The sequence below is a fragment of the Haplochromis burtoni genome, unplaced genomic scaffold (assembly GCF_018398535.1).
Source record: "Haplochromis burtoni strain Fernald_Lab_line unplaced genomic scaffold, NCSU_Asbu1 Contig_9, whole genome shotgun sequence".
Taxonomy (NCBI): Eukaryota; Metazoa; Chordata; class Actinopteri; order Cichliformes; family Cichlidae; genus Haplochromis; species Haplochromis burtoni.
Genome location: NW_024582370.1, coordinates 2,557,853 through 2,569,653, shown reverse-complemented (window position 1 = coordinate 2,569,653; position 11,801 = coordinate 2,557,853). Strand labels below are relative to the sequence as shown.

The 11,801-nt window shown below is 40.4% G+C and overlaps 2 protein-coding genes across 2 annotated transcripts in view; one reads left to right on the top strand and one right to left on the bottom strand.

Annotated features, from left to right (window-relative positions):
* Positions 1-3,717: 3,717 nt before the first annotated feature.
* On the bottom strand, positions 3,718-6,067 carry birc5b (baculoviral IAP repeat containing 5b). Its single transcript, XM_005914772.3, has 4 exons — positions 5,919-6,067; positions 5,143-5,252; positions 4,834-4,948; positions 3,718-4,732 (listed from the first exon to the last, which is right to left on the bottom strand). The coding sequence occupies exons 1-4, from the start codon at positions 6,042-6,044 to the stop codon at positions 4,649-4,651; spliced, it is 435 nt and encodes a 144-aa protein (XP_005914834.1). The 5' UTR covers positions 6,045-6,067; the 3' UTR covers positions 3,718-4,648.
* A 1,563-nt stretch (positions 6,068-7,630) lies between these two features.
* znf385a (zinc finger protein 385A) overlaps positions 7,631-11,801 on the top strand; it is a 59,296-nt gene continuing 55,125 nt past the window's right edge. The window contains exon 1 of the mRNA XM_005914768.3: positions 7,631-7,858. Within this exon, the coding sequence (XP_005914830.1) occupies positions 7,846-7,858 (13 nt within the window). The 5' untranslated portion in view covers positions 7,631-7,845. The remainder of the gene's footprint in view (positions 7,859-11,801) is intronic.

The window sequence follows — 11,801 nt, the reverse complement described above, 5'->3', positions numbered from 1 at the left end:
AAGCAGAAATAAGGATACATCAATCCAGAGATAATGTAAAGCTGGCAAAGTTCCTAAAACATTTATATCACTCAACTAATGACCGGAGTATCAGTTTTGACTTTCATGATTGTGCTGAGGGACATGATGACTCTTGAAATAAACAAAGAACAGGGCGGCAGAGTGCAAAGATGAAGTGCATGAGTGTATTTATCCTTGTGGTCTTTTGGCCAATTGTTAAAAAAAAAAAAGAAAAAGAAAAAAGGGGGAAGGTGCTTTTGGATGCTGTTCTCTAAGAGGACTCCCCCTTCGTTTCCTTCAGCTACCCCTCCGGAGATTTGTCATTTCCAGTCCTGGCAACAGTGGAGAAGGGCTGGAAAAGAAAAGGGAATGATTGTTTTAGTGGGCGCCACTGGTCTATTGTGAACGCAGCCTGTTCTTTCTCTTGACCTGTGACCTGTATTGTTGTTGGGCTCCTCGTTTGGGGAGGTCAGACAGCTGGGGGAACGGTGGGGGGCTGATGGACAGCTGGGCCAATTTGGGGAGAAAGAGAGAAAGAGCAGAGAGTGAGAGCATAAAAGAGAGAAATGGGAGAGGCAAAGGGAAGTAAGTGTGTTGTGGAAGAGTGGAGAAGTGGAGAGAGGAGCAGAGGGCAGCAGAGGTGACCGAGGTCCTTGATCCTCAATTGCAAGTTTGTCCCCTCTGCTGCTGTGTGTCAGCCGTGGTGAAGGAATGACACATAGCTCTACACACAGTGTGAGAAAGTACTCGTAGAGTAGCTGATGCATGCTCTTTGTGTCCTTGCTATTCGGCTACAGCAAAAACAGTGTGTGCGTGTGAGAGAGAGAATGTAGTGGTTCTTCTTTTTTTTGGTGGTGGTGGTGGGGGGGCTGTTACGACTTATTCTCCATAGTCCAAATAATACATGAGTGGGTGGATATGGACATAATCCCTATAAATTGACTTTGGATACAAGATTAGAAAACACAGGACAGTCTTGCGCGAGGAGCATGGCGGAGATTTTCATGCAGCAATTTCAGAAATATATACGTGCCATAAGCTTTTAAAATGTAATTTTTTCTTGCTAATTTGTGCAAAAAACCCAAATCATTTTAAAATGGGAAAAAACCCCCCAATAATTATTGTAATAAAATACTTAAAAAATAGTAGAAAGGTTCATAACTTTACAGTACCATATATCACAGGCGTCACACACACATCAAGTGGCTCTTGTCTATAATAAGGGCATGATGATGAGGGTCTAGTAATGGGAAGGGAACACATGCTCTGTGATGCCATCTTGGCTGAGGCGACAGGCAAGGGAACACAACCTGTAGCTCAATCCCCTGGGAGAGTGAGGTCATGTCAGATATCAGCACACAGGGGTTATGGGTCCCATGCTTCAGCTAATGATTTCTCAACTTTAGTACTTTTTATTGATATATGAATATAGCCCAGTAGTTGCTGACAGCATGAGCCTATGTATAGCTTTATGTCTATATAAAGCACAATTTTTCCTCTAATTCACTTCTCTGCTTATATTTTTTTGTTTTCGTGTACAGCATGCCTAATCCGCTAGCTAAACAAGAGTTGCTCACAGTAAAATGAAAAGGTCCTGATCCATAGGAGGTAGATGGAGGGATAAAGCATTGTGATTAAGACTGTATTAATGGGGCCATAGGACGCTGGAAGGCTTTAATCAGTGTCTGTGTGCCGATAATCCCTCTGCCTTTAAGCTGAGGGTGAACACAGTGATTCTCCCTCCTCTTGGGCCTCAGTGCACATGCATAAACACACATGCTTGCTTCTGTGGGGTGCATAAGGCAATGGGTGGCTTGGTTGAGATGTGGCGCACCCCCAAAACAGAAACACCCTACACTCAGGAGCAGCTGGTAGGAGGACCAAGATGATGGCTGGAAAAAAAAGGTGTGGGCAAAGACAGAAAGAGAAAATGGAGCACGGTCTGATTGAGTAAAATAATAAAAAAAATGTACTGAGCCAGAGGTTTAACTTCATTTATTAACTAAATTCTAAGTAAGGTGTTGTTAAAATGACAGCTTTCAGTCATAAATAGTCAATGATGTTTTTTCCCTCTGATAAAACACTAAAACATCAACTGAAAGTTTAAATATTTATATTAATGTCAGGAAAAAATAATAAAATAGAATTTAAGGGCTCTTTTTAAAATATGAAACATGAACTCAGAAATGGAGGAGGAGGAGGAGGAGGAGAAGAAAGAGGGTAGCTCCCAGGTTCATTACCTATGGAAGTGGGTGTAAAGGTGACATTGTGTGCAAGTGGATGAGGGGTGGACCTTCCCCTCCCAGACTTCTCTCCGAGCATTAGGGTGTTAGAGTTAAAGAGCTTCTAATGGGATCTGGATGCTGTCGTGTTTACCCTGGCCCCCCTGCACACGCCCACTACATTGTGGAAGTTTCTGGGCTTAGGGACACCACAATGGGCTGAGTGTAGGGACAGATGGAGGTCCCTTTGGAGCAGGGCACAAAACACAGCCAAGGTAGACGGGCTGCGGTGTCTTAGAGGAGAAGCAGCCAGAAATGAGAGAATATTTGATGAAAAATGAAAATGAAGTGAATGTTTATTTCCCGCCCCCCCTTTGTAATACAATGAACAGTGCAACTCATTGTCCTTAATCTGGCCGTCTATCAGCAAATTCATCATTTAAACACACTCACAGACTGTGGTCCACAATCACAATGGCGTCTAAGCTTCTGTGTCAGCTGGCTTCTTTACATGCCAGTCATTTATCCTTTTTATAATATTCCCATCAGAACTTTTCAGACGGAGACAAGAGCGTGAGACTTTAAGTTACATTAACATCATCCTGCCTTTCTCAGTGTATCCATTGCGCTCATGACATCTTTTAATTTGCCCTTTGTTTATGAGGGGTTAAACCGGGTCATATGAGGGGGTAAATGCTGATGTCATTCATTTTGGGCACTATGGAGAATGAGAGGAGAAGATTCAGTGATAGATGCTGATGAGAAGCGTTGGAGGAGGGTAGAGGGAGGCACTGGTTGCAGGAGCAACAGATGGGGCCGGACTGGAAAGCCCAGGTTGTAAAGTTTCTGTTAGTAACATCTGTCAATTTGTCCATCTGCTACACTTGCCGCTTACAGTTTATTAAAGAGAAACCCATTTCATGACCAATCCTTTCTCACCGTCATTAATAAGTTTAGAATTAGATCGGCATGTGTCATAGTGCTCTGTGGACTCCTGTTATTTTAAAGTGTGATTTGTTAGGTTTATTCAGGTCTTAAATAACAGGATGGGAAAAAGTGAAAGGGCATCTTCCCAGCTTAGTTATGATGCAGTAATTTAAAATATTTTACTCCATTCCCACAGATAAGCTCATCTGTTACATCTGTGCCACTTGAGGACAGAAGTCATACCAAGCTATTCTCTTTGTTCATTTTCTGGAGCACACATAAATAAGTGGATTGACACAGGATGTGGGTATAAGCCCTGATTAGAGTTACATTAGCAATTACTGCACACATCCCCCTTATGATCCATGTATTCACGCAAAACCACACCACTTACCCAAACACCTCATCAGTAAAAAGCTTGGATCTTTCCCCATACCAACTCAACATACACCTTCATATCCTTTAACTTTTTTTTTTTTTTTTTAAATGAATGCATTTAGCTTAAAGAACAAAATATAGTTTGAGGAAATATTTTACAACAGCACTGCAAGAAAGAGACCAGAGGAAATTATAAAAGCAGAACAGTTTATTGAAAATGTTACATCACCTATGAGCATTTTACTTTAGTTTTGTCTAAAAATATTCTCTTCAATTTGCTCTGCAGTGAGCGGATAAGAGAGAATTAAGCAGCTGATCTGGGCTCAGTGGCCAGAGTGTTACATTAGACATTAATCCAGAACAGTGGAAGGTTGGGGAAGGGATAGCATCTCTTAATCCTTCACGTCATCCAACCAAGCCTTCCACAAAACACAGTGAGAAACAAACAGAGCCCTGCATCATGTTTCTCTTGCATAAAGACAGGAGAAAAAGTAAAATGATTTTCAGAGTTAAACCGTTGTTCTTTAAGTGCAAAACAAACCCAGTCAAGTGCTTATCATGCAACCATCGTTCCCACGCCTTCTACTGTCAGCTGCAGCATCTCTTGAATTTCAGTCCCCCTCAGAGTTAGAGAAGTATCCTGGCAAGCCCTCGGTGCACTGTCCCCCTATATGTAACAGATGTTACTGGGGCAACAGTTGGTATTGAAAAGGAGGGGCTTCAGGCCATCTGTCCAGGGTCAAGGTTTGAAAAGGGGTGGTAGGGATGGTGGCACGTTCAGGGAGATGATAAGTAAGTGTTTGAAAAAAAGAGAATATAGCCCGCATTGTAATCCAGCTCAATGTGCGCTTTCATTTCAGAGTGAGGTGCATTTGTTAAGGTTTTGATGAGAGATTGGGAATTTCAGAAAGTGTATCAGCGTTATAGCAAAACTGCAGCTTTAATGCAAAAGCACCATCTTGTGGTCAAAGACGGTACTGTAAAGAAAGTGTCGCATTCGCCTAAGGCTGAATTTTATGAACTGCTATCCAATCCGACCAGTGAGTCAGGCTGCGGGTTCTTGTTTAACACTTAAGACTGGTATTGAAATAAAATAAGATGCAATGAATAAATGCATAGAATCAGTCCAGCTTAGATTTAAGCTCTGCAACTCTATGGTCTATGGCATCCCTCAAAAAAGCCATCTTCTTGTGCCAGACCTTTTTCTAAATAGAGAATGTTGGAAAAGGGGGGGGGGAAAAAAAAAAAAAGTAAGAATTGAGGAAGAGTTAGTGTCTTTGCACACAGCCTACTGATGGGCACTTACGTAGTAAATCTTTAGCCTTTTGTTTTCCAGGTGACAGAATTCAGCTATTGTTAGCTTGGTGAAGTCTTTCTTCATGGTTAAGAAGTCACATTTAGAGCGTCTCTCATGTTCTGACCTTGTCAGATGTACATAATAAGCAAAAACACAATTAAAAACAAAAACATAATGCTGATTAGGCAATAATTAGGAGCCATGACTTATCAACTTCATGTAGCAGTCGGTCTTCTGCATATAGGTAACACGTCTGAGTAATGTAGATACAAATTAAATGTTTAACTGCTGCACCCCAGGTAGTATATTTTTTCTTACCAGGGATCATCATCTGGTTCCCAGCCTTCGAGCTCGAGCAGACAGAAGAAGCAGCAGGCAACATCTGGCTCATTCTCACTGGGGCAGTGGACAAACCCAGCTTTGGCCATCTGCAAATGTAAAAAGCAAGAGAGACCATATTGTCTGAACCCTTTTGTTGCCAGGCAGGCCAAGAATTAAGAAGTTTTTTTGCAAAGGAATAAGTTTCATTGAAAATGAAACCTGACGATGGTCTCCTTTTGACTTCAGAGGGTAACATGGCACATGTTGTTGCTCATAAAGCAAGATGTCAGCAGCCTGTTTATCATGAGAAGACTAGAAGGTACCGGGACAAACCAGTGCACTGGACACTTGATGAAACTGAATCTGGCACCTCCCTAACCATAAATTGCACACTGCCAGGCTTTCATAAATGTATGTAGTGGAATACCAATGATCATCATCAGTTACAATTATGATTCATGGAGATGAGTGTAAATACTCCTGTGTACAGTTTGAACCACCTACACTTAAACTTAATTACATATTACCTTTAAATACTTGGTGTCAATACAAAATGTTAAGTCATATTTAGAAAGCAGTTCAACTATTTAAATAAAAATATTATTTTCCCAAGAAGTCCCAGTTAAACCAACCTGTTAGAAAATAGATTTGACCAAAGGTAACCGCTGTGTAAATCCATAACATATTGTAGATACAACAAATATGATGGAAACAAGCTAGCTAATCATGTTCCAAAGCATCAAGATTTCAGTTACTTGCAATGGGCGTCATACCTTTTCAGGCGTGCAGTTGCAGTCCTCTCTAAATGGCCAGTCTACAAAACTTTGCTCACGTAAATCATGACTGTACATTTTGCCAAATGAGTAAAACCTTTTTGCCAGCACATCAACGCTCGCCATAATGTTACCAAGGATGGACTCAGCCTGACATGTGCTTAAATCACTGCCATGCACACTTCTGCAGCTGTTTTCACTTTTCACTGATTAAATCCTCCCCAGGTTCAAGACCGCGAGGATCTGTTTAGACTTGCTTTTGTTATTATGTTCTACAGTTTTTTGTTGTGAATATCTTTATTATATTAAGATTGAAAGTTGTTATACAAGTAAAACTTTACTAACTTACAACTGTGGGCAAAATTAGGCCCTGCTAGTAAAGAAGAAGAAGAACCACTGCAGATATACATTGAGGGGAAAGCAGTGAATGGGAATGAGTCAAAGGTTCAATTAAAAATCATTTAGGTAAAGAGAACAAACAAACAAAACAAAGCAAAAAATTTAACTTCTGAAGTGAGGTTTTCCACACAGACATCTGTTTGTCTTTATTGTTGAAATAAAATTGGCAACCTAACACGCCTTGCCTTCTCTCCTTCCCTCTGGCTTTGAACCAGCTTACAGTATTAACCACAAATACGATCCAGCATTCTTACTGAGAAATTATTAATACGCTTGAGTTTTTTTCCCCTACATGTGCATGTGTCAGAAACCTAACAGTAAATAGAGACACTATAGCCATTAATGGTTTTTGGTGCTACTTTTAATGGCATGTTTATTGCTGAGAGAGACGGGGGCAGTTTTTTGTCCGCAGTGAGTCTCTGTTACTCTGTAACGCTACCCCGAGGCCCCTGGGTGCTAAAAAATGCTTACATCTATAAACTGCTGTCCTTTTCCCCTTCTAACCTTATCTTTCTGCAGAATGCATGGGCAGGTGGGGGTTGCAGTGCCTGCTTATTAGGCTGTGAGTGTGTGACTCTGTGTACACACACACACTCGCACACTAATCACTGGAGGCACTCTAGGAAGTGATGCTGTGTAAGGACATATCAAACAGTAGGCTTTGAATGAGTTGGACATTCACTGTACAGCTGATGTCACATTAAAGCTAGCTCCAGTTGGCCTATGTGGTGGATGACTGCTTACTGCAGAATAGAATTTACCTTTAAATTTCTTCGTGTGTTATGTCGTCACTCTGCTTTTATTTATATCTGAATTTTTGCTTTTTTTCATCAGATTTTATTAAACACTGCTGTTGGTTTGAGGTACAGCAGCTGTGCTGTGATCCAGTGGGACCACAGGGTTTATTTAGAGGTTGAAGAATTTGCAGATGTAGAAAGGCTTGTGTGCTTAAGAGTGTTTTGCAAATGTTGGAGAATTCAATCCACATGCTGTACCAAAAATCCTTTCACGGGTGGGTAATTCTCATCTGTTGGTATTGGATCTGACTTCCTCACGCCTTCACTGACATTTGGCTCACCTTTCTGCCCTCTTTGCTGCTGATGAGTCCCCGCTACAGCATTCGGCAAACGGCTCGCTCCTTCCCCTGACACGACTGCTCTCACCAGGTCTGTCAAGATTAGCTGCTGTACTCTCCTGCTCTCGCTTTGTTTTCACACAGGGTGGACAGTAAGAGGGAGGGAGGAGGTATGATGCAGAGAGGTGGAGGGGAGGTGACAGAGGCAACGTGTATGTATGCGGTCTCTATGTCCACATGTCCTTCATATTACTCAAGTATATGCTGTTTCCTTTCACTGATCGTGGGAATCTTTTCAAAATAATGAGAATTTAATTGTTTTTCTTCTACTTGCAAAAACCCAGATCAGTTTAATTGTACAAGGATTCAACAAAGGAAATAGTTGTTTCTCATTTTACCTAGCTAGTGTTAGAGACTGGACCCGGTCATTAAGAGCAGGAGTAGCTGAAGTCAATGTGGAGCACAGGTAAGAACTGAACCTAATATCATATCATCGTCTTCTGCAATGTGTCTTCTTCCGTATAATGACAGCGTATGCTTGACTTCTATTTTTCTTCAATTTTAATTCAATATTGCAGCTTTGTGGTGCAGTTTTTGGGTTTATAAATATGCCTTGGTTACCTCAAATTAGATTATATTTGACAAATATGTGAACAGGTGTGCTTGAAGGTCACTGCTTGAAGGTCTTTCCTTTTCTCAAGTATACATCTGTGGAGATGAGCGCTGTCCTGACAGCTCCACCTGTTTCCTGCTGCTCTCACATCCAGACTGAGCTCCACACGAGTTTGCTCAAATTTCACACAAACATTATTCAAGGAATACATATTTGAGTCAAACTTGTCCCCGTTAATGAGTACACCACTTGTGTTTAACTGTTAGAAAAAAGCTAAATAAAGAATAATTTGCACACTTTCTTGATGATGATAGATTAGATGCTAGATTTTAGATGTTATCTGGTTGACCCATGTTGAGGTTTAATAATAGAGGACTGGCTGGAGAGATGATAATTAGTCTAAATAAAAATACACTGCTTATAATGTGTTGGCTTAGAGCAGAATAATGCGAATCATCATAGTAAAATTTCAGGAAAAAAGGAGTTGTGATGCAAGTGTGTGATCTGAATATGGCCGGAAAGAGAGGCGCCCTGTGCTCCTGTGGTGCTGGTGTAAAAGTGTCAGGAAAGTGTGAGAGTGTGACAGTCAACAGCGACATTCTCCACCTCCGCAGGCAAGTGTGGATTCACAGGACAGGCACACCCACCTGTGTACACACATCCACATACAGTGTTCTCACAGACTCTCTCTTTCTCTTTCTGTAGGAGACAGCCATTGAAACTTTATTAACTTTCTTTCTGAAAAGAAATCATAACAATCATCTTGATAGCTTGATCAAAACATGTTGCTGAAAGGTAAAGAAATAGAGCTTTTAAAAACATGGCTACACGGTGAATTATTAAAATTAAAACAAGCTTAAAACATTTTTATATTTATAGAAATACTCTAAAACACTTCATAGTTTAATTCAAAATTAAGGGAGAAAATCTGTACACATGGGCACATTGAGTGCTTCTCTAATAGTGTGTCTCATCAACTGTTGGAGTAACGGGGAAAAAATGGATTTCATGCTGGTAAGTTATTTTTGTCGTACTGTATCTGGAATGACAGGAAAACATTTTTCTGTTCGTCTGTGTTTTCTGAAGTGGGACAAAGAATTCAAGCAACATGTTATATGGCTGGCCACATTTCCTCCACACATCCACACCTGATCAATAGTCTAAATTTAGTGGGATGATTATCCCTCACATTTGGAAAGTGATATGCCTGTCAGACTTGCAGGCTCAGGCCGATTCAAGGGGAAAGCAGAGGTCCTTGTGCTCCTGCTCAGCTCCACTTACTCACCAGACAGATTGGGTCCTATGACAAACTCATTATTTGGTTAAAAAGAGAAAGATTTCTGTTTTCCTTTGACATGGTGACTTATTTGTCACATTCTAAGGCAAAGCCAAAGTACGCTGATGGCACCTGCCTGGCCGGCTCACTTTTGACCTTCATAGCCAGTCTCTAAATTCACCACCACAGTGACGAGAGACACCCAAAGCCCAATATGTGAGCGAGGTTGGGCCTGTACATCAGCATCACCATGCAAAAAAACAGACTTTAGAAGAAGAAAAGAGAAAACTAACACGTCTGGAGAGTCACGTACTGTACTGCCTGCAGGACTCGGAGATGAACTATGACTTGAATTTATGATCAAAAGAAGCTGCATTTTAACTGCGCTTGAGCTCTTGAAGAGAAGTGAGTTACAGTCACCACTGCAAATTTCAGTGAGCGTAGATTTATTGTGTGTTCCCCCAGCAGGATAGCAAGAGGAAGACTTATCTTGGCATTATTTGAAGGGTTGAGTTAGATGTGCACGCTCTTCCTCGGGTTTGATATACAGTGTTTCTCACAGTCTGTTGCTGAACATCATTGGATGAGTATTTATAAGCCTTTCATACTCAGCAGTCATTCCTTTTGTATCTGACACTGGCCTCAACAGCTTTGTCTGTTCAACAAATCTGTTGTATATATTTTTCCACTTGAGTGAGGTGTATCTGTCTCAGTCTGACGGGCTTTAAGGCCATAACCAGTTGTGTCAGCTTTCTCTTTGGTTCCTTTATTTACTTCTATGTGTGGTGATGTGGCTCTGAGAACATATTAGCCTTTCAGTTTACATGAGATCATTTTACATTTTGGAAGTTTTCCAAATGCTTGTCTAGTACCAGAGCAGATATTCTTTTTATGCTCAAACAGAAGCAAGGCACCCTGTATTAACAGGCTTACACCAATAGAGGGTAGCATAGATTAAACATTAGCTGGAATCCAGAATTACTTCTGCATACTTTGGCACCTTCAGACTCACATAAAAGTGATGATAAAGATCAGTATTAGTCTGTTCTGTGTTAGCACTTTAAAAAAGACTTACCACTTAAAAAAATAGAGATTTATATACAAAAGTCAAAGTTAGCGTAAGCCTACTTTAGATTCAACACAGCGTCCTCAGAGGTAAGTGAAAGCTAGCTGATAGAAACGGCTCAAGAAACAGAGTAAAAGCAAAGTATGTTAAATATTTTGTAAACAAGTTGCAGGATTGTTGACATCATCCTTCAAAACATGGTATATCAAAGTAAATGTTCGGTAATCATAACAAATATCAAGAGTAATAAAAATAATCTTAAGAAGAATTTCTATATTATATGAAGTTAACCGTCTTCGAAACTACTTAAATTATTGTACTCTTCTTTAATCCTGCCTTATCTCAGCTATTGCACTGACCTATGGGGTAAATTATACAAAATTCAACATACGACACGTAACATATGTCTTATTATTATTTTGCATTACCTTAGTTTGTACAAAAGGCGGGTGTATGACCTTTTAGTTCCCTTTGACCTATGTGTGAAAGTCATTGTGATTTTATAACTTTTGAAATAAAATCAGAAATAATGATAATTCTTTTTTTAATCATTGAAGGTACAGATGCAGTTTTTACACTTACATTTTACACTTTCTTGCAATACTCTATGTAGTGTGACCTAAAGGTTTGTAGCAGTAAAGCACAACTTTCAAACTTGGGAAATCTGACAGTCTCAGGGACACATTTGAATGCAAACAAATTCCTTTAAATGCTCGCTAAAGTGACTAAGCACTTTAAAGTTGAAAAACCATAGCAGTATCTAGCAGTTAATACCCTGCCAATTAAATCTCTATAATTAATTGCTTGTGTAGCAAACAGATGTTTCAGCTGAATGCAACATTGTGTCTGTTTATATACACGGAGCTAATTTTTAGGAAATTCCCCTCCTCTACGATTAGTTTCTGTAATCTGATCACATCGTTCGTGGAAACATTTTTAGAAAATAGTTTTGTAACTATAGACATGCAAATTAAATATGACCATACTTGTTATTTCCTCCACTGATTGTGAAGCAACATTAGAAACACAAGTGGATGGGAGGTGAAATGATGTCAGTTCATTATTCATTATTATCATTCATTATAACAGGTCCCTGGTGGCATAAGTGTCTCTCTCATCGAGAGGTGACAGAGATTAGCTTTAGAAGGCTCTATGAACAAACCGAGGAACCAATCGTAGTAGAGCAGCTTCCTCCCTTCTTGCTCTCTTTACACAGTGTTTCTCTACATCACCTTTCTCCAAACATACCAGTCCAATAATACCATCTGTCCTCTCCCCAGTGGCCTTCACCTTATCCCTGAGCTTCTTACCCCTGTCCCCCTCTCCTGCCGTCTGCTTTGCCCTCCCTTCTTCTTCTTCTTCTTCTTGTCTTTGGACGATACAGGATCTCCATGCTCCAATTTCACCCTCTCATCATGACATCCATTAAAGTGGCGCTGGGCCCTGGGCCCCTG